Here is a 27,792-nt window from a genome sequence, read left to right as displayed (position 1 = left end):
TATCTGGGGTGGCAGCACAGCTGTCAACTAGCTATCAACTTGCCATTGTTACAAAAAGTATCTTACCCTCCATATCATCCTCCTCCCCTACCCCCTATTCCCCAACCATGGGCTGTGGGGAATATTTTGGGGAAGCCCCACTCTACCCCGTTTCACCACCGCCACCAAAGGAAGAGGCAAACTGCATGATAAAACCCTTGCCATTTTCTCCCATCCCAAATGTGTCATGGCCTAAAAATAATCCTTTCTTTTGCTAATAATAGCATTCTTGCTTCACTTTCCTATAAAAACCTTCCTTTTTATACAACCCTTCAAGCCCCCTTCTACTTGCCAGATTCATGAATCACTTAATAAAGCCAATTATTTATTTATTTATTTATTTATTTATTTATTTATTTATTTATTTTGTTTTTTGACACTTTCTAATCTGTATGCCTTTAATTTTTTTTATTACTGACTTGTTAGGACTTTGGTGCATTGTGGTATAGGAATGGTGAGAGTGAACATTCTTGCTTATTCCTGTCTTAGAAAGAAAGGTTTCAGCCTTTCACAATAAGTGTGATGTTATCCATATGCTTTTGTTTTTTTAAAGCTTAGTCTTTCTTAACTTCTTGAATTGGGTAATTATTTTGATTGTGGATTAGTAATACATATTTAATGGTAAAGTTTTCCTCTGAGTACTACTTTAGCTTTTCCCATAAAACTGGTTATTATTAGTTTTTAGTCTGTAATTCCTTTTTAACCTAAAAGTTGTTGCATTTAAAATATGTAGGTAATGAGGTTGTCTATTCTTTTTTTGTTGTTAACTAATGGCCTCTATTTTTTTTCTAAGTATTGTTAACTAATGGCCATTGATGCCAAGTAAATGCCAGCAAGAATCCCTAGTTTGGGGTGTGTTGAAACAGGAAACTTAATTCAGTGCAAAACAGCACAGCTGTGAGGCCACGATGGGTGCAGGCAGACCTGGGACCTGATGGTCCTGGGATAAGGTCCCTCTCCAGCTAGACAGCTCTGCACTGCTCCTCACTGCTCTGCTCCACTCTGTTGCTCTGTGCTGGTCTGCTCACTTTTGTACCAGTCTGCTCTGGCTGCCCTGGTGTGCTCCATTATTTTCTGGTGAGACATTTGTGGTGTTTCAACTTAGCCAGAGAAACACAATCTTTAGTCTTTGGTGGGAAGAAAAAGTAAACTCCTCTGTTTGTTCATTTTAGTTTACTTCTCCAAAATCAGAATGATCCCTGAACTTTTTCATTGGGCACTTAATTGATGTTTTTTGACCAAACTTACCATTTTATGTGAATATTCCACAGAAGTTATGATCTGTGTTTTCAGAGTATGGTCTGTATCAATTAAGTCAGTTAGGTCCTCAATATCCTTTGAAATGAGGTTCTACTGTTCATGCCCTGGTCCCATTCAGAACTCCAGTCTCTTGACCTCCAAAAGGCCCTTGGTAATGCCATAAACTCTGAGGGGTAGGATTGAAATATATGAACTTTGTGGAAAGGCAAAAAACATTCACACCATGCCACGTAATCATTTGTGTAAAAAGATCTCAAGAATCTACAAAAAGGAACCATTTTAGATCACGTATGTGGTAGACAGAGGTGTCCATGTCTGAATCTCTAGAACCTAAGAATCTGTTAACTTGTGATGTGGACTCTGACCAGCAGGGTCCATGTGTTGTGGCTGCAAGGAGTAAATTCACACAGACTATACAGAAAAGGGATGGCATCGCCCCTGAGTGAGAGAGGGCCCCAACCCCTTTCCAGACAGGCTTTTATTGGTTTTCTGGGCACATTGGAGTGAGGATGGTCCTCATTTACTTTGCACAGGTTCACTTTAGGTGATTACTTCTTACAGATAACAAAGGAAACGATGTTGCTAATGCAAGGGGAAAAGTGGTTGAGCTGGTTACACTCTATCCTTGGGAGGTTTAGCACAGACTTTAGGAAGTTCCTTTAAAGATATGCACCCTGGCTGGTGTAGCTCAGTAGATTGAGCGTGGGCCTGCAAGCCAAAGGGTCACGATTCAATTCCCAGTCAGAGCACATGCCTGGGTTGCGGGCCAGGTCCCCAGTGTGGGGCGTGCGAGAGGCAACCACACAGTGATGTTTCTCTCCCTCTCTCCTTTCCTTACCCTCTAAAAATAAACAAATAAATAATCTTAAAAAAAATAAAGATGGGCAGTAAACATTTGCTGCCTCAGTTCAGGGTGAGGGAGTTTTAGCAAAAAGCAAGCCTCAAAGCAGCCTAGGTACAATGCAGGCCTGGTTCCCCTTGGGAAAACCAATCTGTGGGCCTGTTCCTATGTGCTGACTTGCCCCCATTGGTTTTCTAAATCAGGCAGGGCTACATTTGCCACTGCCACTCAGATCGGTTCCCTATAAACTTGCCCTGACCCACGCAGCTTGGTTGGTTGCCGTGCTGCAAAGCAAAAGGTTGCTGTTGGTTTGATATCCCATCAGGGCACATGTCTGGGTTGTGGGTTTAGTCCCCAGTTGGGGTACAAGAAGCAACTCAATGTTTTTCACAACAATATTTTTCTACCTCTCTTTCTTCCTTCTTTCCTTCCCCCTCTCTAAAAATATGTAAGTAAAATCTTTTTAAAAAGAATGTGTCAACTGGAAAAAGGGACTTTGCTGATGTGATTAAATCGAGGATCTTGAGATCAGGAGATTAGCCTGGATTATCTAGGTGATACCTGTATAATCACAAGAATCCTTATAAGAGGGAGGTAAGAAGGACAGGCAGAAAGAGATGGCGTGCTAGAAGCAGAAGTTGTAGTGATATGCTTTGAAGATGGAAAAAGGAATCACAAGCTAAGAAATGCAGGTGGCCTCTTAGAAGCTGGAAAAGACAAGGGTATGTATCCTCCCCAGGAGCCTCCAGAAGGAATGCAGCACCACCTGCATCTCGATTCTAGTGCCCTGAGACTTATTTTGGACTTTTGCCCTCCAGAGCTGTAAGAGAATAAATTCATGTTGTTTTAAGCCACTAAATGTGAGGTAATTCATTTCACCGGCAATAGAAAACTAATGCAAGGTACTTGATTAAAACCTAGAAATAAGCCAACATTACACATAGGTTGCCTAGAGCCATCAGGATGTTGTTTGTTCTAAACATCTAAAAATTTTTCAAATGGTTTCCAACATTGAGTAACCAAGGGATTGCACACCAAAATGTGGGTTTCTGCATTGATCGAAAAATCAGATCAAGCAACTTTTCCTGGGAGCAAACAAATTAGTTGGAAGTGATTGTAGCTATTCTCTTTTTGTATAGCATATATGTTTCAGTGGTTACGTAGTACTTCATTTGCCTGGCTGGTTAATGTAAAAGACGTCTGTCTATACAGTGAGACACTGAAGGGAAGATACATAAAGGCCAGAGCTTGGCCTTGGAACCAATTATATCACTTTGTCAGTATTTTATTTACCAGAACATATACCTTTACCTTTTTATCCCAACTTTGACAAAGTAGTTTCAAGTAGGCCTAGGTAAAGGAATCGGTGCTATTAAAAATACATGAAAATTTTGTTATATTCTTTTAATCGCCAACCTATGCTCTTTTATTATAGTTTTTATCAGAAAGGATATAACTAATAGAATAGTTTAAGATACTGTAGAGTAACAGCTTTTAGTATGAGGTATATGTATGTGTGTGTGTGTGCATGTATAGTATTTAATAGGGTTATCTAAGTTTATTTTCTTATAAACCATTAAAAGTTTTAAGATACAAACATACAAAAATGTTTATGCCTAAGTAAAAAAATGTTTTAATTGTTTTTACAGTTTTACATTACCTTTCACATTGCCAGCTTTCTGTTTATTTACAATGTTTATCCTGTCAGCTTTCAAATGTATATTTTTCCTTCCCAGACTCTTTTATCTCCTCTGCCATTTAAAAGATTATTTGCTTAACAGTTATTTTACCTTGCTATAGTTGTTACTATTTAAAATAATAAGAAAGTGGTAGTCGTGAGAAATTTTTGACAGTACGCTGCTTTGAAACTTGAAATTAATGAGTATTAATGTAACAGTTTTTATAGGAATGAGATTTAGGAACTACAAAGATATAATACCCATAGTTTCTGAATACTTCAATTTTAAAAAGGATGAGGGGTGGGGCTGTCACTTTAGTTCACCTTAAGTAAGCAAATGAGCAAGTTTGTAAAATAGTCTATAGATACTTGAAAATCTTTAATGTCTATAATTTTGTAGTGTTTTAAAACTGTTAGGTATTGTGACAAGGTTGGAAAATGTTATGGATTATGACAGTTGCTTAACAAAAATAACAGTTTTAAGTAAATAAGGTCAAGTGGAGGCCTGGGATTAGGGTGTTATCTCACTTGTGGATGTGTTGGGAAAGGAGCTTTATTGTAGCTAAAATAGCACTAAAAATGAGAACAGGTGTTAGCTTGGCTTATAATGTGAGGTGGTTATGTTCTAAGGAATATGTTTATAATGAAATTTAAGTCCTGAATAGTGCAATAAAAGAAATCAGGACTGGGGTTTTATGTATAAAGAGTAAAAAATATAAACACTGTAGGGAAATCTTGGCAGTATTTTAGAATTGCTCTAATAACTTTTTATGAATTTTAAATTAATATACTTTTAGTAAGTGATATTGAAGGAGATGTCAGTAGAAGTGAAGCTGTATTTCCCAACAGATAATAAGCACTGTTGAGATAATATCACAGTGCTAGAAGATAAAGGAATTAAAAAATCTAGGCTCTCACAATAAGGTACTTTGCAAAGCAGGTCCTTTGTGAATATCCTGGAGATATTTTTTCTAGCCACTCCTACTTTCTTTTGTTTTTTAAACTCCCACTTTCTTAGCAGAGGATGGTTGTGTTCTAAAATAGTATTATTCAGTTCCAATTTTGGAAGATTAACTTTTGAAAAAGTAAGATATTTTTAAATTGGTCTTAGAGATTTCAAGTAACACATATAAATTGAAGTATTTTATGTTTACTAGGATATTTAAATACCAAGTACAGTTCACAGGAAATTGTTTTGTAAAGTGGGTGTTTTTTGGTAGGGATTTTTTAAATCTCCATTTAATTACCTGTTTTATAAATCTGAAATGTTCTTAAAATATAAGTGGTTGCAAAGAGCAAGTTGGTGTCATTTAGAACATGTTACTTCTTACAGTGTACTCATTATTAGTTAGAGTATGCTAGATTTTAATATATTGTAATAGTTCTGTTTCTTAGATGGCCTGTAAGTTGTTCTACCCTTCAAAATGAGTAGCTTCCTGTTTTCTGTTTATAGTCATCTTAGGCACCTTAGAGATGATAGAATGAAAGAAGAGCATACATAGTGTGTAAATATAGAGGGATAGATGACTATTTTGCATTATGATGTTTATTCTTGAAAATAATGAGCCTCTCCTCATTTTTTGGAATTCTTATTTCTTTACTGTGTTCTGGTTCAGTGTTCATTTCTTCCTTCTGGTACAAATCATTGATTTAAGTCCCAGGTTCACTGCGGTCACTGTTGGTTCCCTGTACATTTTCCTTTATTTTATTTTTCATAGCTTTCACTTTTCCCTCTATTTTGTAACCATACTGAACTGTTTCTGAGAGCATCGTGATTACCAGTGTTTTGAACTCTGAATCTGATGGGTTGGGTATCTCCTGGTTGCTTAGTTGTTTTTCTGGAGTTTTGATCTGTTCTTTCATTTGGACCTTATTTTTTTTGTCTCAGTGAGCCTGTTACATTGTAAGGGGAGGAGCCTTAGGTATTCACCAGGATGGGGTGGGACCCACTTTGCAGCATTGTGGAGCTGTATGTGGGGGAGGGGTCCAAGAGGGAATAATGCTGCTTGCTCAGCTCTTGCCCTGCTTTCTGTTACTTCTCCCTCAACTCACAAGCCACAAGCCTCTTGTGCCCTTCTGGTGCTGATTTGCAGGTACATGGGTTTGTGTATGTTCTAGGCCCTGTGGGTCTCTCCAACAAACTGTCCCATGAGGCTGGGAGTTTCTCCCACTGCCACAACACCCACAGGTTTTTACAGACAGAAGTTTTGAGGCTTTATTTCCCCACACTGGAACCCTGCATTGTGTAGTCTTTCTCACTCCCCAGTTGTTCCTCCCAGTTTATCCACATGCAAATGTGGGACTACCCAGTCTTCCAGCCACCGCCTTCCTATGCGTCCTCTCTGCCCCTCTTACCAGTCTGGATGAATGTTTCTTCTTTAACTGGAATGCTTGTCAGACTTCTTCCATACAGTTCAATTTTCTGCAGTTCTGGTTGTTTTTTTTTAAATTGGTGGTTGTCCTTCTTTTGGTTGTTGGCGGGGAGGCAACGTTTATGTACCCATGGCTACATCTTGGTGGGAAGTGCAACAATTGGAATTGTGTGTATGACCACTATTGCTGAACCCTGTCAGTGGTGTGTGGTAGAGCTCCATTGCTGTTTGTTGATTTATTAAAAAGCCAATGATTAACAGGTGCATTAGTTTTTCTATTGAGCTATCATGATACAGATGCTTACCACCTTTTGTTTTTAATAAGGATAAAACACCCATGTTCTTTTGGGTGGATTAGAACTGTCCTGTGGGTTCAGCTCAGCTGTCATTAAGAATTCAATCTGCTTCAATAAGTAACACATACTTGAATATGTAAGTAACTTTCAAATGGGTAATCGCATTTAGCCAAATGCTAAACCCTCAGCAAGTGTCAATAAAAGTGAGTTTTGGAATAAAAAGAGTTTTCCCCAAACTGCTATTATTAAAGTTCAGTGGTGATGAGGACCCTGACCAGCAGGGTCCATGTATTGTGGCTTTGATGAACAAATTAACATGGACTGCAGAAATCCTATGGAGAAAAGGGATGGCACAGCCTCTTTCTCAGTGAGAGAGAGGGCCCCACCCCTGCCTGGACAGGCTTTTATTGCTTTTCTGGGCACATTACATCAAGGATGGTCCTCATTTACTACGCACAGGTTGCTGTAGGTGGTTACTTTTTACAGATAACAAAGGAAAGAATATTGCTAATTACTTCAAAGAGAAGGATATTACAGATCAAGGGGAAAAAGTAGTGGAACTGATTACACTCCATACTTAGAAGGTTTAACACAGATTTTAGGAAGTTACTTTCATGGTATGCAGTATAGATTTTCTGCCTTAATCCAGGGTGAGGGAGTTTTAGCAAAAGCAAGTCTCATAGAAGTCTAGGCACAATGCAGGCCTGATTCCCCATGGGAGACCCTATCCATGGGTGTGGGTCCTGTGTGCCGGACCTCACTTTCCACTGGCCTTTTCAAGTGGAAGCTGGGCTACATTTTTCATGCCACATGGAGCAGTCCCCTACACAGTGGAATAAAATACTTGAATAAAATTTATAGTGCTCTGGAAAGTTGGATTAGTGCTCTGGAAAGTTGGATTAGCAACGTAATTCTACAGTGCATAATTAAGTAAGCATTTGTATCAATAGATACAAAAATAGGCCTCAGGTAGACCCAAGCCTTGGGTTTGGTGGGAATGATGCACTTAGGAATTTGATCTGTGATTTACCCAACTCACATAGTCCGCTCTGAAATTTATGTTGTTGTTTCGTACCAGTTACTTACTTGTTTAACTTTATTATGGAAATTTTCAATGTACATTGCATACCTTTCTTCCACTATGTTCTTTCCAACTTCTTCTAGTTTGACATCTTTGAAGCCAATCTTGACCTAATTACTGTAAATATTAAGCAAATGGGCACTTCAGAATCTCAAGAACATTCCTTAGAATGCAGCAGAGTGAGCTTCTCGGGTTTTAGATGGAATCTTCTTTTGAACTGCAGCTATGCTTCCAATGGGGAACTTTGAGGAATTTAGGAAGCATTGTTTTGTAACCATCTCTATACACATACACACATTTTTTGTTCTTTCTATTACAGAAAACTGCCTGTGATTTCGAAACTATCTATTGTCATTTTTCTGTCAGTTCACTGCTTCACCCTGCTGCTTAAGCACTGGGTTAGATGTTAGCTGGTAGTTTTTTTTCCTTTTTTTCCCCTGCTATTCATTCATCACTGTTTTAAAATTTTAAGTTTTTCTTAACCACTTACATAATTCATTGTGTTAATTGCCCTTTCTGTTTTATTTGAAAAATAAACTCACTGGTGTTCACAGTGTGCTAAACTTCTTAATGACTATTCTCTATTACTGTGTACTTCCCCCACCATTTAAACTGCTTGCTTACCAAGAGTCACTTATGTTTGTTTACAATTTAGTTAAATGCAAGAACTGATAAAGTATCAGTATGAAAAAGGCAGTTGATTCAAGTGGAATGCTTTGGAAAAACTCGAGGAGTTGCCAGAACATTGTCAATTAGCTATATGGTAACAATAAAATTTTGGGAGATACTGTATAAATATTAAGTTTTATTTTTTAAACTCATGTTTTTACTATTTAAATAAGCCAAAAGTAGAAATGGTTTATATGAGTAGGTTAAGACTAAAGTCTTTTCCATGGATTCATATTAAAGGTAAGGCCTTAGTTCAGAAGATTGAAAAATGAAGGTACATTTCTGTTCTGTGTTAATCTGAAATCCTTAAACTATACATGAAACTTTTAAAAGTGTTTCTCTGCACTAATAAAAAATTTTCAGATAAATGGCATTACCTATCTGAGGTAAAAGGGATTTCACTGTATTTTTTTCCTTTTTATTAAGAGACATGTCAAGCATATAGAAAAGTAGAATAGTGTATTGAAATTCCTGTATATACCTATTGCCTAGATCTAACATTTATTATAATTTTTCATATCTTTTTCTTTTTTCTTGAAGTATTATAAAGTAAATTATAGATATCTTTTATTTTAGATTTTATTTATTTAGAGAGAGGGGAAGGAAAGGAGAAAGAGAGAGAAATATCAGTGTGTGGTTGCTTCTCACACGCCCCCTCCTAGGGACCTGGCCTGCAACCCAGGCATGTGCCCTTACTAGGAATTGAACCAGCAACCCTTTGGTTCACAGGCCGCCACTCAATCCACTGAGCTACACCAGCCACGGCAAATTATAGATATCTTGATTCTAAATATTTATTTTAGAATTTCCAGAAAGTAACATTTCCCAGGTAGGCATTTATCTAGTGTCTGTTATTAACAGCTAATTTATTGGATGATAAATGCATACACATAGTGTAAAATTTTTTTAAGTATATGGTGAAAATAAGTCTCTCTTTTTTTGCTATTCCTCATTCTCCCTTATAGGCAGCCATAGTAAACCAGTATCTTGTATATCCTTCCAGAAATGTTTCATACATTTACAAATATATGTGTGTGTAGTTTTTCTTTTCCACAAATGGTAGTATACTGTGCACACTGCTCTGTAGCTTTTTTCACTTAACTTATTTTTCATATAATACTATGTCTTTTTCTTGGATTTCATTCTACCTAGTACATACAAGGCTTCATATACATAACTGTATGCTAACTATTCCATTGTTGGATATAGCAAAATGTAAACAGTCTATCAACAGGCATTTGTTTACTCTCTTTTGTTACTGCAAATTCTGTAAATATCTATTTATATAAGTAATCTTGTTCTTCTGTGGTTATATGTAGCATAAATACCTATAAGTTAATTGTTGGTTCAGATGTGTGGGCCTTTGAAATTTTAATAGATATTACCATACTCACTCACATAGAATTTAAACCAATTTATACTCCTCCCCTTCAGATGTAGAGTACATGCTTTCATACCTTTAGCCAATATAATGTTACCTGACATGTTTATTTTTGTTCACGTGATAGGTTAAAAAATAATATCTCATTGGAATTTTAATTTGTATTCAATTATTTATTTTTATTTTTATTAAATACTTTTGAAATTCTTTTGTTGTTTAAGTACAGTTTTCTGTCTTTTCTCCCTACCCTTCCCTTCCACCCCAGCCATCCCTCCCTCCCTCCCCTGTTTTCACTCCCACTATATTCTGTTGTGAGTGAACTCAAGCTATTAAATTTTCTGTGAGCTCTTGGTCATTTATTTACTCTGTATATGTATGTAAAGAACCTTGATCTTAATTTGTGATATGAGTTACATTTATTTTTTTGCTTGTTGCTTTTTCTTTGTTTATAGCTTTTATTATTTGTTTGTTTGTTTGTTAGCTTTTACCTGCATAAATATTTCATGTTAACATAGTTTAATTTTATCCGCCTATTTTTGTTTCTGGGTTTTATATCTGGAAAAGGCCTTTTCTAGTCTGAAATTATGAAAAGTATTTTTCATACTTTCTTAATACTAATTTTATGGCCTTTTTAATGTTTAAATCTTTGATTCATCTGGAACTTTTTTTGCTATAACTTACAGTGGGGGCTCTAAGTTCCTTTTTTAATTTTAATTTTGCCATATTTCTCTTTTCAAGTATCAAGGAAGGAATCACAGAATAATATTTTTATATTTCTGATCAGACTTCAAGTATTCACTAAACTTGTTCTGTACATTCATCTTCTATCAACTGCTTTTACCTTTTATTTCATCTTTTTTTCTCATACATACTATTAACTGTTTTTAATAAGTAGGCAAATACTTGGGCATGGTAAAAAATTGAAATAAATAGTACAAAATTATACAAAAAGATACACAGTTAGAAATGTTGCTTTTCAATTTTTTCATGCCCAACTTCTCAGGCCGTTTCTTGAAGATTATTCCGCTTTTGTAGTTCATGTCTGTCTTTTTAGTGAAATTTTCAACTTTTAAAATAACAATTCTGTCTGAATGATTTTAATAGCATATCTTAGTTTCCCCAATAAAAAGAGAAGTATTTTCCTCTGGGGCGTTGAGGTCAGATTCTGAGTGCAAACTCACTTTGCACTTTGAGATAGCCATATGTATCTAGGCTATGTATATGGCTAAATATAGTTTTTAGATATTACTACTTGGAGAACTATTTCTGTAATAGAAAGTTTACATAAATGTAAAGATTGAAGGTTCTAGAGTAAAACTGCGTCCATTTTTAACAGGAGAACTCCACAGCTTACTGTCTCTGAACTTGCAAATGTTTGGCCCCAAGAAGGGCCTTACTTTCTTTTTCTGGAGAACAGGAGTGGCATCAGTGCTCATTACAGAGGATTGTAATGATGTGAGAAGAAGATTTAAGGTGCTTAGAACAGTACCTGTCGTATGGTAAACGTTGTAAAATTGTTGTATTTGCTTTGGAATTTTTATTCTGAATCTGTTAACAATAACTATTCCTAAAATTCCACTTTATACTGATGAGCATTGGGGATTTTCTCCTCGTTCCTTTTATGAAAGCCTAAAGAAAGTGAAATAATCCACTGTGATTTTTAATTGTTATTTACTGTGACTGCTCTTGAAAAAACCATTTGTTGCTTATAAGTGTCTAATTTTTCATTTATTATAAAATGTTTAAATCAAGAGAATTAAGTACATAAAGTTTAAAGCATAAAAGGATTTTTCTCACAAATGTGATTTAATTATATTGATATTACTCTATAAGCTAAATTGTGTTGCACATAGATGTATTATAGAGAGCTTTTAGTCTGGTAAAGGCTAAAAAATTGGTTATCTACTCCACTTATATGTCCTTTATATGTTGCTATTAGGCTATAATACTTAGGTAGAGTATTCTACACAATGGGTTAAGTTTATCAGAACTAACAGGATAAGTTTTCTAGAAAACCTTTTATAAAAAGTATTCCAAATGCTTGACAACATCATGAACTAATGCTTAGCTAGGTCTCCACATTCAAAGTAGTAGGATGTTTACACCTTTAAATGTGTTCACAGTGTAAATTCATGCTAATTTTTGAATTATAAAAAGATTTGAAAACATAGGAACATAAGGATAGAAGAAAGAGGACTCCTCTGATTTCCTTTAGTTACTCTTATGTAGAACAGAGCCCCCTATTTAGGGAATTGCCTGTTCACAAAAAACTTGGAGTTGTAGGGGAGCAGATCATAAAATGAATCCTTAAGATGGTAACTGATTCTTTGAATTATATTATTTGGGGACAAGAAATAGAAAAGGGGGTTAAATTTTGCCTTATGAAGGTTTCCAAGGGACACAATAGAGATGTGGATTTACTTCCTCTTTGGAAAGGCCATTTGAGAAAACTTAAGATTATTTTGCCTCATTCCATAGTGTTTGAAATTTATAGTTTACCACTGTATGATTTTATTTTGCTGAACCTGTGCCTTTTGTTGTGCCCCAATTAAAAAAAATAATGTCTAATTTAGATACAGTAAAATTCAACTTTCTTACCATACAGTTTTGCAGATTTGGACAAATGGATTTGTCTACCATCACAATCACAATATTGAAGAGTTCCATCACACCACAAACTTCGCCCATGGCTTCGTATCTCCAGCCCCTGATGACCACTGATCTGACTTCTGTCCCTATACTTCCTTTTTTACAGAATGTCACGTAGATGACATAATATGGCACATAGGCAGTACAGTGCAGTACTCTTGAGTGCAGCTGCTTTCAGTTAGCATGAAGGCATTTGAGATTCACTTTGTTGTGAATCTCACTATGTCAGTAGTTCCTTTGTCTTTATTGCTAAGCACGTAGTATTTCATTGTGTGGGTAAACTAGGTATTTTTGTTTGTTTGTTTTTTAAATATATTTTATTGATTATGCCATTATAGTTGTTCTATTTCCCCCCTTCACTCCCCTCCACCCTGCACACCCCCTCCCCCACCATTCTCCCCTTTAGTTTATGACCACGTGTCTCAAGTTCTTTAGATTCTATATTTCCCCTGCTATTCTTACCCTCTCCCCTATCTATTTTCTACCTACCATCTATGCTACTTATTTTCTGTACCTTCTCCTCCTTCCACTCCCCTGTTGCTAACCCTCCATGTGATCTTCATTTCTATGGTTCTGCTCCCGATCTAGCTGCCCTCTTAGTTCGCTTTTGTTTTAGGTGTGGTTGTTAATAACTGTGAGTTTGCTGTCCTTTCACTGTTCATCTTTTTCATCTTCTTTTTCTTAGGTAAGTCCCTTTAACATTTCATATAATAAGGGCTTGGTGATGATGAACTCCTTGAATTTGGTCTTATCTGAGAAGCTCTTTATCTGCCCTTCCATTCTAAATGAAAACTTCACTGGATAGAGCAATCTCGGATGTAGATCTTTGGATTTCATGACTTGGAATACTTCTTTCCAGCCCCTTCTTGCCTATAAGGTCTCTTTTGAGAAATCGGCTGACAGTCTGATGGGAGCTCCTTTGTAGGTGATTGTCCCCTTATCTCTTGCTGCTTCTAGGATTCTCTCCTTCATTTTAATCTTGGCTAATGTAATGATGATGTTTCTTGGTGTGTTCCTTCTTGGGTCCAACTTCTTTGGGACTCTCTGAGCTTCCTGGACTTCCTGGAAGTCTATTTCCTTAGCCAGATTGGGGAAGTTCTTTTTTATTATTTGTTCAGATAAGTTTTCCACTCATGGCTGTTCCTCTTCCCCTTCTGGTACCCCTATAATTCAGATGTTGGAACATTTAAAGATGTCCTGAAGGTTCCTAAGCCTCTCCTTTTTTTTTAATTCTTGTTTCTTCATCCTTTTCTGTTTGGTCATTTTTTTCCTCCTTCTGGTCCACTTCTTTGATTTGAGTCCCAGTTTCCTTTCCATTACTATTGGTTTCCTGTGCATTTCCCATTATTTCAATTAGTTTAGCCTTCATATGTTCGTCCAATTTGTGACTAAAATCAACAAGTTCTGTGAGCATCCTGATCATCAGTGTTTTGAACTGTGCATCTGAAAGTTTTGCTGTTTCTTCATTGATTAGAGTTATGGGCTCTGGGGCTTTGAGTTCTTCTTGAGCCGTAATGTTTTGCTCTGTTCGTGCCTGTTAGGTATGAGGAGCAGAGCCTTAGGTGTTCACCAGGGCGGGGCTACCCAGGTCGCTGGTTTGTGATGCTGTATGTGGGGGTGGGGTCAGAGAGGGACAATGGCGGTCCCCTCTGCTGCTTCCCGCCGCTGGGGCCTGAGCGGTCAGTCTCACTGCTTACTCCTTCACCGGTTTATATGTACGCGAATGTGTGACCGAGGTCAGGGAAGGAGAGAGGGAGAGAAACATCAATGTATGTTTGGCTCTCCTGTGTCCCCTGCTGGGAACTGGCCTGCAACCCAGGCATGTGCCCTGGCTGGGAATCTAACCATAATCCTCTGATTCACTGGCCCATGCTCAATCCTCTGAGCTACACCAGCCAGAGCTGGGTAAACTAGTTTTGTTTATCTGTTCCCCACTGGAGGTGATCTGTTAGAAGAATAATGACTCCTGCAAAGATATTTACCCTCTAATCTTTAGAAACCAAGAATCTGTGGCTTTATGTATCAAAAAGATTTCGATGGTTTGATTAAGGTTAAGGATTTTGAGATGGTAGGATTATCCGGGGTAATCCAGATTATCCCAGTCTAATCACATGATTCTTAAACTTGGGAGAGGAAAACAGAAGAGGTGGTCAGAGAGGTGTGACGTGAAAAGGCCCTGACTAGAAGCTGGGAATGATTCTTGGTTTTCATTTGGCAAAAAAACAAAACAGGAACGTTGATCCTACAACCTCAAGGAACTTATTTCTGCCATCCTACTGAGTGACCAGGGAGTGTATTCTCCTCCAAACCTCCAGAAAGAACTGCAGCCTACAGACACTTCGATTTTAGTCTGTTGAAACCCATGCCAGGTTTATGACCTACAGAACTATAATATAATATATTTATGTTGTTGTTTTAAACTACCCAGTTTGTAGTAATTTGTTTTGACAGCAATAGAAAACTAATGAAAGGACCTTTGAGTTGTTTACAGTTTAGGATAATTTCAAATAAAGCCACTATGAATATTCAAGTAAAAGTTTTTATATGAACATAAGTTTTCCATTTTCCTTGGCCAAGTACCTATGGGATCAGTGGGTGATGTCTGTATCCTCTCTGATACTATGTATGAGAGGTCTGTTACGATTTAAGTAGTCTAATAGTTATGTAGTTCTGGTTTTAATTTGCTTTTTCTTATAACTAATGATATTGAGCATCTATTGATTTTTTTTTTATGGAGGGGGAAGGTGGAGAGAAAGAAAGGGAGAGAAACACCAATGTGCAAGAGAAACATTGACTGATTGCCCTGGCACGCCCCCAGCCAGGGACCTGGTAGCAACCCAGGCATGTGCCCTGATTGGGAATCAAACTGGGGACCTTTCAGTTTGCAGGATGACATCCAGCCCACTGAGCTACACCAGTATTGTGTTTATTTGCCATCTGTATGTCTCTTTTGGTTGAGTGACTATTAATTTTTTAACAAATTTTGAAAGTTGAGTTCTTTGTTTTATTAGTGTGATTTGGGAGTCTTCATATATTCTGGATACAAATTCTTTATCAGATATGTGACTTGCACATACTTTATTCCCCAGTCTGTGGTTTAACTTGTATTCTTTCAACGTCTCTTTGGAGCAGTAGGCGCTTTTAATTTTGGTGAAATGTAACTTATCCATTATTTTTTTTATTATAGATCATGCTTTTGGTGGACTCTTTGCTTAACCCAAGGTCATGAAGGTTTTTTTTCTTCCAGAAGTTTTCTGTGTTTACATTTTTTTTAGGTCTGTGGGTTTTTAAAATTTTTTTTATTTTTATTTAATCTTCACCCATTGATTTTTAGAGAGAGAGGAAGGGGAGAGAGAAAGAAAGAGAGAGAGAGAGAGAGAGGTATCCATGTGAGAGAGAAACATCAGTTGGTTGCCTCCCCTATGTACCCTGACTGGGGATCAAAAGTGCAAATTAGATACATGTCCTGACTGGGAATTGAACCCATAAATAACCTTTTGGTGTACTGGATGGTGCTCCAACCAACTGAGCCACACCGGTGAAAGCTGTGAATATTTTGTGTTAACATTTGTACATAGTGCAAAATGTAAATTAAAAATTGTATCTATAGAGATATCCAATTACACCAGCATCATTTGTTCAGTTCCACTAAATTGCCTTTGCAACTTTGTTCAAAAACTGTTTCCTATATAAGTATATTTCTATTACTGGACTTTATTCTGTTCCATTAATTTATGCTTATTCTTTCTCAAATATTACAGTAATTTTATAATCTTGAAATCTATTAATGTGCATCCTTCCATTTTGTTGTTCTTTTTCTGAATTGCTTTGGCTACTCTAGTTTCTTTGCCCGTCTCTTAGGTTTTAATAGTAGAAAACTCATGGGATGGTAGGTGGCTTCATTCAGCCTCTACTTTTACTCCCAGGAGAGTGAAGGTAATCAGTTTATATCTTTTGTTATGCCAGGTAGCCTGTTCTCTCAGCTGACTAGCTATTGTAAAATAGGAAGAATCTGGCTGGTTCGGTCCTCTTTATCCTTTTCTTGATGTATCCTCCCAGTATTTTTCAATTGGACAAAACATTGACTTTCTTTTTCTGTTTGTAAATATATTTTAAGCCTTTAGTAATTGATGTGGTTGTTCTTAAGATCTGCAGGTCTCCCCAGTGTATTACTCTTAATTAAAAAAATTTATTGAATTCATTGAAAGATCAAGAGTGGAAATGTATTTGGAGTAAAAGAACGAAATTTGGACTGATGTTTGTTTGAGCACTTAAATCCTAGAGATACATATTGGACTCACTTAAAATTCAAGGCCAAGATTGTAAATTAAGCTGCTTTTAAAAGGAGCATCGTAGATAGGAGATGGCAATTAGAAAAATTAAAAAATGACCCTTTTTTCCGAATGGAAAGAGGTATAATAAAAGTTATTGCAAGAGTCTTAACCCAAACCAGATTTAGCAGTGTTTTCTCTTCCTTCCCCCTTTCTCTCTCTTCTCTCTTCCCAGTTTTAATAAAATTCTTGGGGATTAAACTGTTTAACAGAAATACTTAAATATCATTAAGTATTTAATGACAGTATAATTTTTTTTTTAGTTTTCCTAACACTGACACCTAGTTTGTTTAATTAATCTGGGGCTAATTTTTTTTATTTCCATAAAATAGAATCAAAAAGACTTCATTCATATGAACATGTAGTCTTCTTGTAGTTTAAGACATTTCCTTTCATATAATAAGAACAGTTTGTGCTACATCAATGTAACCAGGGAGCCAAGGAAAGTGGTCTGGAATGTGCATGTGAACAATGATGACTTCACTGTGCTAGTTAGTGGGGGAGTAGATGCCATTGAGTGAGCATGTGCACTGTGTGGCTGTTACATTCAGAATAACTGAGTATAACAATTAATCTGCATCAAAATTTGTGTTAAGCTTGAACATTCTTCCATGGAAACTATTTGGATGATTGAAAAGGTTGCAGCTATGGGCAACTGGTGATTGGCAGCTTCGTCATGACAGTGTGCCCACTTACGCATCATGTCTCTTACAGAGTTTTTGGCAAAACATCAAATCACCCAGGTGACTCAGCCCCACTACAGCCGCAATTTGGTGCCCTGTGACTTCAGGCTTTAAAAAAAAAACTAAAATTTCCTTTGAAAGGGAAGAGATTTCAGACTATCAGTGAGATTTAGGAAAATAGAATGGGGCAGCTGATGGCGATTGGGAGAAATGTGTGAGGTCCCAAGGTGCCTACTTTGAAGGGGACTGAGGTGTCATTGTCCTATGTACAGTGTTTCTTGTATCTTCTTCAAGAAATGTCTCCATTTTTCCTATTAAATGGCTGGATACCTTCTGGATATGTGTGTATGTGTGTATCTTGCCTTTTTCATGTTCTTGGGTGAAAATCTTTAAATTAGAGAACTCTGAATGTAGTATATGATGATTTTAGTTTAAAAGTTTACATCTTGGGGAAAATAGCTAGATTTTAAAATTTCAAATGCATTTTTTTTAACTTCAGATAGTACTGATGTAAAACCATCTACTTTTTCACTTTTCAGACACAAGGTGGTGTACTATACCTACAGTCTGAAGTTCTGTTGGTGACATTCTTCAACAGCCTGATAAAACCTAATTTAAGATAAAACAGAACATTATAAAAGTTTACTTTGGTCACTAATATTAATTTTTTATGAAAGCAGTTTTTAAGTTATACATTTTACTGCATTATTATTAAAGATTTTTGTTTGAAATAATTTGTCATAGTAAAATGTCACAAGAATAAGAGTAGTACAAGAAACTTCCGTATACCCTTTACCTAGATTGACCTATCATTAGTATTTTATTCTGTTTGCACACCTCTGTGTGTGTGCGTGTGTGTGTTTCAAACATCTGAGGGTGAGTTACATACCTCAAGACACTTTATCACTCAATATTACATTGTGCTTTTCCTCAGCATGGTGATGTTCTGTTTTATATAACCACAATACAGTGTAGCTTCAGTAATTTAACGTTGATACAATACTTTCATCTAATCTCCCATTGGTATTTTGACTTAGTAAAGTCCTTACACTGTTTTCCCTTCTCTAGTTCAGTACTCTCAAGTCAAATCAAACATTTAATTGTCACGGCTCCTTTAACCTGAGTATCTCCACAGCCTCTCTTTGTCTTTTATAACATTGGCATTTAACTCCTCTCTCCCCTTTTGATAGAACATTACTCATTTCCATTTTGGGTTTTTCTGTTGATATAACCTCATAATACAGGTTTTACATTCTCACTAAAACATCATATGGGTGATGTGTCTTTCTTAGGGTATTTCATATGCTCATGGTCCTTTTTTAACAGTGATGTTACATTACATTTTTGCTCAAATCATTTTTTTGTAAATGTAGTTGTATATGTTTAGGAGAAGAATTGACTGTTCATTCAGGATGTATAAGGTCAAACATTTTCTCTTAAAGAAAGATACTTGGATTAGTGCTATCAAGTAGGTTAAAATCTAATTTGACTATAAGGCTTGAGGTAGCACATTTTAACTTTATTCTTTAGAAAGCTTTTAATGTGGTATGTTGGCATTCATTCTGCCCTGGATTGCTTAGAAGTATTGTCAATGTCCTCCTGGGGATCGAGGAGCCATTCCAGTGAAAGAAAAATACCTGAGTTGTTGGCATTAGACAGAAAGAAATACATAATACAGAGCTATCTCAATTATAAGTCTCTTAGATATTATAATTAATACCAAATTTAGATTATTTTGTAACATCTATTTGAGTTCATGCTTGTATTAGTAGGCATGTATTAGTAGAGTTTTAATATAGAACAAACAATAAGTTCCAAATATGTTAAGTGGAAATAATATTATAAATTTCTCACTGAAATGATTCTGTCTTCATCTTTTGGTTATTAAGGAATTGTTATTAAGTGGATAGAGATAGTTTTGTCAGCCCTGAGCAGCATGGCTCAGTAGGTTGAGTGTCATTCCACAAAGTGAAAGGTTGCAGGTTGGATTCCCGCTCAGTGCATATGTGTGGGTTGCGGGCCCAGTGCCTGGTTGGTTAGGGTGCATGAAAGAGACATCCAGTTGACGTATCTCTTGCACATTGATGTTTCTCTCCCTCTCTCCCCCGTCCTTTCCCCTCTCTAAATATAAATAAATTAAACCTTAAAAAAATAGTTTTGCTAGTAGGGAAATTTCCTAAATAATTTTAGTATGTTAATTTTAGGATACGTATGTATAAAAATTCTCAGAAGGTAATGGATATTTATTTGAAAGAAAATAATCATTTTGACTATTTGAAATTAATTACATTGACTATTGCTGAAAACTAGTATCAATATTAAGATGGTAATAATACACTCTAATAAAGAACATTAGTTCAGTGTGAAGCTGTGTTGCAGAACATGGTAAGTCAAAACTTTTTTAGCACATGCTCTTGAACTTAATCTATTTACTTTGATTCTATATGTATGTGACATATAAAATATGAATTATCCCATGTACTGTAGACATCAAAGCATTTGAGATACAAAATTAGATGAATGTAAAATAGTTTTCAAAGTACCCATTAAATTTTAACAATTGAAGTTGAAAAATTATTGGATTTATCTGTGATTTCTCCCATTAGCTACTATGATGGATATTGGAAGGGAATAAAAATTACCTCCATATTTCTTTCAGGTTTGCCCTTGATTTTACAAAGTACACTGCTTAAATTGGTAGTAGTTTATAGTTGCTGTTTCTGACACTTGTATCCATGTTTCTGAGTTTCCATAGTGGACTAAATGGTACCCTGGGGGCTTAGAAGAATTCAGTGTGTCTTCCCAAGTGTCTAACTTAATTCTTGAATATGGAGCTGTAAATATTATCTAATTAAATGTTGTTTTAAAAATTCCTTTTATTTTTATTCCTCAGACAAGATATCTGTGTAGATTCTACTTCATCCCTGAGAGAGAACAAGCAACCTGAAGGTTTGGAAGTAAAACAAGGTATGAATCAAAAGCTTAAGTTTTATGTAACATTTACCTGAAGATTATAAGCATTTACCAATAATAAATTTTCACAATGTTTCAGCTCCTCATTTTACAGATAAGAGGGAAAAAATTATCTTATCCAAAGTCTAAAGAGTAAAGGCTACCTCCTGCATTTGATGAGTCCTTTGGCCATTGGAGTAGTTGGTTCTGCCTTAGTGATGTATGGTTGCAGGTGCCGTCAGAAGGTCGTCATCTTAAATAGTTTTAATTTGGAATCTTTATTATGTATCCTTAGCAGTAAGATATAGAAATATGTTAACTGGGTAGCTTTGGGTTGTATGTGGAAAAAATAAGTATTATGGGATAACTTTCTTTTTTCCTGTTGCGGAGATGGTTTGTCCTTGTTTACTTCCTTATGTGTTGTTTTCTATAAATCAGTAGTTTTTAGTATTACCATTTACTAGAAGTGGCAGGTTGTGATTTATTCAAGCCACGTAAATCAATAGGGCTAATTTTTTAGGTGTATTTTTTGTTTGTTTCTTCACATCCTAGCTGAGGAAATTGAAAGTAAAATAAGTTTTTATTAGTTACTCAAGAAACACATTATTCCTTTTTCCTGTGAAAATTATTATGGAGCAGTGATGACCTGTTGCAGCCAAGAGATTTGTTGTTTATGATATAGGTAACTAATCTTTGATAACTTAGAATAGTTTCTCTACAACTTGAGTTATAGAAACTTATTTGGTAGAGAGGAGCAGGTTATCAGTTTATTTAGGCAGAATTTTTTTTAACTGTGGTCTATGTCACTAATGCTTAATTAACAAAGTGAAAAAAAGTCAAATAATTTTGTGCTTTATCCAGCTTATATATACAGAGAACAAAGTCTAGATATTCTGTAATTCTAACTTACATACTATTGGGTTTATAAATATTTCTGATGGTCCTGAGAATTCCAGTGATTTCAGAAGTTCTGTTTTGTTAGCCTCCTAGCCAGCCAGATAAAGTTACATCTTTGTATTCATGTTACTTCAGAGCACCCTCCACAGACAGAAACTCTGATTCGTAGTTTTCATTTACATTGATTTATCACATATAAGCACTACTGAGCACACATCATTTTTATAAAATATAGTCCTAGTCTTAGAGCTCTTGTATCATGTGTATGTATAACTGGACAACGTTTCTGCCTTTATTTCCATTCTTTGTGTGAAATGAACAGGCCGTGTAGATCATGCCACTAGAATATCTGCGGAGAGAAGAATGTTAGGTAAAGGACAGAAAAGGGCTAGAATGGACAGGCTGCTCATAGTTCCTAGAGAAAAGGGAACAGAGACCTCATTGTGCAGAGTACCTAGTGCTGCCCCGTAAAGGAAGATCTTGTCTGCTCCCATGTTCAGGCACCGGCAGCTCTTTAGAACTCCCTTCCCAATGTCAACAGCCTGTTCTGCTTTGATTTTTCTTTTGGTAACTTAAGTAATTTGAAAACCAACCATAGAGGCAAAGACAGAGAGAAAAAGGACTCAGAGTAGCCAGATATGACAAAGCTTTTATACGTAGAAGGTTTTAGACCACTTTTAGGTTCTCACTCAGGCATCAGAACTGTCAGAAACACACTGTCAGTAAGTGACTGTAAGCAGAGGTGAGAAAATATAAGAACAAAGCACAGCAGTACCATTATACAGTACAGTTCTTGTTGTGACTTTGTAGAAAATGGTTAAATTAAGTTTCAACTCTTTTTTTTACAGAAAACAGGGAAATATTTAGTAAAGTGTTTTAGAAAAATATCTGTGAAAAATGGTTAAAATATAAAATGTTTTATTGCATAACAGGATAAACATAAATTATCTAGATGATTCAATTATGCAGAACATGTTCCAGATAAATATTTGTATAGCTGAAATATGAACCAGCTAGCAAGTAACTTGCTTGGAAATAGGAATTCTGGTAGGCTCAGTAAAAATTATTGCCTTTAGCCCTGGCTGGTGTTGCTCAGTGGATTGAGTGCCAGCCTGTGAACCTAAAGGCCACCAGGTTGATTCCCAGTCAGGACACATGCTTGCAGACCAAGTGCTAGAGGCAGCTTATCAGTGTTTCTCTCCCTCTCTTTCTCCCTCCCTTCCTTACTCTAAAAATAAATAAATAAAGTCTAAAAAAATACTATTGTCTTTTTTTCTAAATGAATTAAAAATGGCCTATTCTTAATATGCAAAACTTTTAAAATTGATTTAATATTCTCTTTTTTTTTCTCATAGCAAGCTATTCTTGCTCATAGTGAGCTCAGTGAAAACAGAATATAATACTCCTTGTGAATGCATTGTCATTTTATTTAATGGCTTGGTCGTTTAAGAAAATTCACTGAAGCTTACTTAGTAAAGTAACCCTTTGTTCAGTAGACCAAAATATAAAGCAGCACTAAATTTTCTCTGCTCTTTCAGAATAAAATAAATCTTACCCGATGACCTATGAATGGTGTATGATGCTGACAGGTTATTTAAATTACATTTTCAGTTTTTATTTTCTAAAACACTCAAATATTGATAAATATTAACTGTGAGTTAAATTGAAATTGGCATTTCTTGGTTTAGCTGGTTTCATTCATCTTGTTGATAGTAAATAACATTTTTGAAACTGGTTGTGCTGACAATGAGTATCAGATTGTATACTAACTTCTATCACACTTTAGTAATGGATTAATACCTGAAGATTTACCTTGTTGTGCAAACATTATTTAAATATAAGTATAATCTACTGGTTGGTTGATTGATTGTAGTTAAACAGAAATTCTTCTGTTGGGCTTACTTTCCTGAGTCGTTCACTTTTAGCAAGAGAGCAGTTGTAGAAGAAGCACCAAGTACAGCTTTGCTCTTCATCTTAGCCCAGCTGTGTTTGTGAGCACATGCATGTGCACATATGCAAGCCTGAGATCTTGTGTTAGTTTCTAGATGATTGGAAGGCTTGTGTTACTGAAAAGGTTTAGCTCAGTTATTTGTTTCTTTTTAATTGTATTTTTCCATTACCATTTATTTCCCTTACACCTTCCTTGCCCCCAAATAGTCCATGTCCATGAGTCCTTTTTCTGTTTGTTTGATTCCTTCCATGCCCTAACTGCCCTCCCCAACCAGAGCTGTCAGTCTGCTCTCTGAGTCTGTCTCTGTTTTTCTTGTTAGTGCAGTTTTTTCACTAGATTCCACATATGAGTGAAAACATACGGTATTTGTCTTTCTCTGACTGGCTTATTTCTTTTAGCATAGTGTTCTCCAGGTCTATCTGTACTGTGTACTGTTGCAAAGGGTAAAATTTCCTTCTTTTTTTTACAGCCGAGTAGTATTCCACTTTGTAAATGTCCCATAGTTCCTTTATCCACTCATCTACTGATGGACACTTGGGCAGCTTCCATATCTTAGCTATTGTAAATAATGCTGCAGTGGAGATAAGAGTGCTTATGTTCTTTCCACTTAGTATTTTGGGTTTCTTTGGATATATTCCTAGATGTGGAATCACTAGGACAAAAGATAGATTCATTTTTAACTTTTTTTAAAAGATTTTATTTATCTTTAGAGAGGAAGGGAAAAAGAGAAGGAAAGAAACATCAATGTGTGGTTGCCTCTCGTGAGTCCCCTGCTAGGAACTGGCCTGAAACCCAGGCATGTGCCCTGACTGGGAATCTAACTGCGATCGTGGGGTTCTCAGGCCCGCGCTCAATCCACTGAGCTACACCAGCCAGGGCCTATTTTTAACTTCTTGAGATACCTCCATACTGCTATCCACAGTGGCTGTACTAATCTGCATTCCAACCAACAGTGCAAAAAAGTTCCCCTTTCTCCACATCCTTGCCAGCATTTGTTTATTGATTTATTGGTGATAGCTATTCATTTAAAATAATAATGATTTTTATAATTTTTAAAAATTTAGTTATTTGTGCTATAGTTTACCAAATGAAAACTACTATTTGTCAAAGATATTAAATTTGTAGAAAATATTTTTAAAATATCAGATCTTTGCTAATGCTCATGAGTTTTTCTATACATGTATCTGTAAACAAATTAGCTTTATTCAGTAATATTAAAATAAGTCTATTTAAATTGTTGCTTTATAGTTTACAACTAGGGGATATGTGTAATTTTGAAATTATTTTCCTTTGTAACTTCAAGAATTAAGCTCTTGTGTTTGCATTCCTTCTTAGAAATTTTTAGGAGAAGTTTTTTAAACTGTAAATAAGAAATAACCTAAGTTAAATGTGGGTATTTAGGTTGAAGATAAAAGTTGAGGTCTCTTGAAAATATTTGAAGGGCTGTCAAATGGATGAGTCATTAGGCTTGCTTTTTGTTGCCTTTGAGAATAAAAATAGGACCAGCAGATAAAGTTATCATTTGACTATTTCAAAAAATCTCAAGGAACAAAATGCAATAGGCTGCCTTCTGAAATATGTTCCTACTGCTAAAGGTGATTGAACACGTTACACAGATGGCCACTTGGTGGCACTGTTGGAGAGCTGATTCAAGCAATGTTTGGCTGTTTGGCCTTGATCTTGAAGTTCCTTTCTAGCTGTCACATTTTGCAAATACCAGTGCCTAGTGCAGTGTCTTCCCTTGAGAAGAGTGCTTAATAACTCTTTTCTTAGATTGTTTAGTGGAACTAGAATCAAATATACAACTTTTTTATCACTATTTTTTAAATTCTATTAGTACAGTAGAAGACTTTAGTCTTTAAGCCATATGATGGTTCCTTGAAAGGCATACGTTTGAATATAATCATTAAAAAAAAGTACATAACCCTGTGGTATATAAAATGATCAAAATCAATAAGATGTTTACTACATTTTACTCTGAATGTTCTACAATACCTTTCTTAGGCAGAGTTTTGCTTTACTTAGGCTCAAATTTTGCCACTTTTTCTTTTTCTATTGAGATAACATTGGTTATAACAGTGATTATCAACCTTTTTCATCTGATGACACACATGAACTAATTACTAAAATTCTGCAGCACACCAGATGTGACAAAAATAGGCATACTTTTGATTTATTCACACTGGATGGCTATTGTGTTAGCTGTTGTCATTTTTTTATTTGATATTCTCATGGCAAAGAGGTCAGTGCCTCTGACTAAATAGTCCAATATTACATGTTTTAAAAATTCTTGTAACACACTGGTTTATAGCATTTTATAAGTTTCAGATATATAGCATTATACATAATTTGACATGTTTTTTTTTTAAATGTAGTTACCTCATGAGATTATAGTTTGGCTTTCTAGTTCATGAGTTAATGAATAATCCTTGAGAATTATCTTCTTAACAATAATTTCAAAGAAATTAAAAAGTAGAGCTTAATAGGAAAAAGATGTTTTTTTCCTTTTTTAAAATGTGTTATTGATTGTGCCATTACACTTGTCCCATTTCCCCCCTTCATTCCCCTGCATACCCTCTCCTCTCATTCCCCCCTTTAGTTCATGTCCATGTGTCACAAGTTCTTTATATTCTATATTTCCCATACTATTATTGCCCTCCCCACTATCTATTTTCTACCTACTGTCTATACTACTTAGTCTTTTTACCTTCTCCTCCTCCCGCTCCCATGTTGCCAGCCCTCTGTATGATCTCCATTTCTGTGGTTCCGCTCCTGATCTAGCTGTCCTTTTACTTTGCTTTTGTTTTAGGTATAGTTGTTAATAACTGAGTTTGCTGTCCTTTCATTGTTCATCTTTTTTATCTTCTTTTTCTTAGATAAGACCCTTTAACATTTCATATAATAAGGGCTTGGTGATGATGAACTTCTTGAATTTGATCTTATCTGAGAAGCACTTTATCTGCCCTTCCATTCTAAATGGAAGCTTTGCTGGATAGAGCAATCTTGGATGTAGGCCCTTGCCTTTCATGACTTGGAATACTTCTTTCCAGCCCCTTCTTACCTGTAAGGTCTCTTTTGAGAAATCAACAGACAGTCTGATGGGAACTCCTTTGTAGGTGACTGTCCCCTTAGCTCTTGCTGCTTCTAGGATTCTCTCCTTCATTTTAATCTTGGCTAATGTAATGATGATGTGCCTTGGTGTGTTTCTTCTTGGGTCCAACTTCTTTGGGACTCTCTGACCTTCCTGGATTTCCTGGAAGTCTATTTCCTTTGCCAGATTAGGGAAGTACTCCTTTATTATTTGTTCATATAAGTTTTCCACTTGTTGCTCTTCCCCTTCCCCTTTTGGTACCCCTATAATTCAGATGTTGGAACGTTTAAAGATGTCCTGGAGGTTCCTAAGCCTCTCCTCATTTTTCTGAATTCTTGTTTCTTCATTCTTTTCTGTTTGGTCGTTTTTTTCTTCTTTCTGGTCCACTGGATTGATTTGAGTCCCAGTTTCCTTCCCATCACTATTGGTTCCCTGTGCATTTTGCTTCATTTCACTTAGTGAAGCCTTCATTTTTTCATCTAATTTGTAACTAAAATCAACCAGTTCTGTGAGCATCCTGATCACCAGTGTTTTGAAGTGTGCATCTGATAGGTTGGCTATCTCTTGGTCGCTTAGAAGCATTGGCTCTGGGGTTTGAGCTGTTCTTCTTGAGCCATAATGTTTTGATCTATTTGCACTTGTTACCTATGAGGTGCAGAGCCTTGGGTGTTCACCAGGGCGGGGCAACCCAGGTTGCTGGGTTGTGTCTGTATGTGGGGGCGGGGTCAGAGAGGAGCCATGGCATTTTTTTTCTGCTTTCTCTCGGATTTCGGTCCCCTCCACTGCTTCCCACAAACAAATTGGATTCTTCTGGTGCTAGTTCCCAGATGTGTGGGCCTGTGCACCCTCCAGAGCTCTGTGGGTCTCTCCAACGAACTCTCTGTGAGCCTGGGATCCTCTCCCGGCACCTCAACCCAAAAGTTTTTCCAATTGGTGCTTTTAGGGTTTATTTCCTGGTGCTGGGCCCTGGGTTGCATGGTCTGTCTCACTTCTCGCTCCTTTGCCTGGCTTATCTGTCTGTGAATGTGTGGTTGTGGTCAGCCAGCCACCTTGCACCCTCACTGGGTCTGCTTGTTGCCACCCCACGCGTGGGATCTGCCAGCCGCCCCTGCATGTCTGGGTCAGTCTGGTCGCTTTTCCCCTCTCTGCCAGCCGCTCACTCTGCTGCCCTTACTAGTCTGGATGAATGGCTTGTTGTTGTCAGGCTTCGATACAGTTTAATTTTCTCTCTGTTCTGGTTTTTAAATATTTGTTGTTCATAAACTTGGTTGTGCGAGGAGGTACAGTGTTTCCACCTACGCCTCCATCTTGGCTGGAAGTCAGGACAAAGTTGTTTTCAGTGGCTAAACTGTGTGATGAAAGTTTGGAATAGATATTTTCTTGGGCTTCTTTTAGCCTTTCAGGCCACTAGTCACCAAAGTATGACTAGAATATACACTCCCAGAGAATGAAGAAAGAAAACACCAGAGCTTATATGATAAGTAAATATATACAAAGTTATGTATTTAAATCTTTTCCTTTTAAAATTTCTGATTACATACATATGCTTGTAATAGTATGTATTATTTATTAGTAAATAAAAATACAGTGTGGCAGGTACTTAAAATTGTTTTCACTGGTA

At 36.3% G+C, this 27,792-nt stretch overlaps 1 protein-coding gene across 2 annotated transcripts in view; it reads left to right on the top strand.

Annotated features, from left to right (window-relative positions):
- The window catches only part of CAAP1 (caspase activity and apoptosis inhibitor 1), a 65,222-nt gene that overhangs the window by 12,107 nt on the left and 25,323 nt on the right, over positions 1 to 27,792 (top strand). For both annotated transcript variants that reach the window (XM_037145417.2, XM_037145418.2), the window contains one exon: positions 20,174 to 20,247. In XM_037145417.2, coding sequence (XP_037001312.2) covers positions 20,174 to 20,247 — 74 coding nt within the window. The remainder of the gene's footprint in view (positions 1 to 20,173; positions 20,248 to 27,792) is intronic.

The sequence above is a fragment of the Artibeus jamaicensis genome, unplaced genomic scaffold (assembly GCF_021234435.1).
Source record: "Artibeus jamaicensis isolate MK-2021 breed Jamaican fruit bat unplaced genomic scaffold, CSHL_Jam_final scaffold_1964, whole genome shotgun sequence".
NCBI classification, from domain to species: Eukaryota; Metazoa; Chordata; class Mammalia; order Chiroptera; family Phyllostomidae; genus Artibeus; species Artibeus jamaicensis.
Note: the sequence above shows the minus strand (reverse complement) of the source record. Positions and strands in the feature narration are given on the sequence as shown.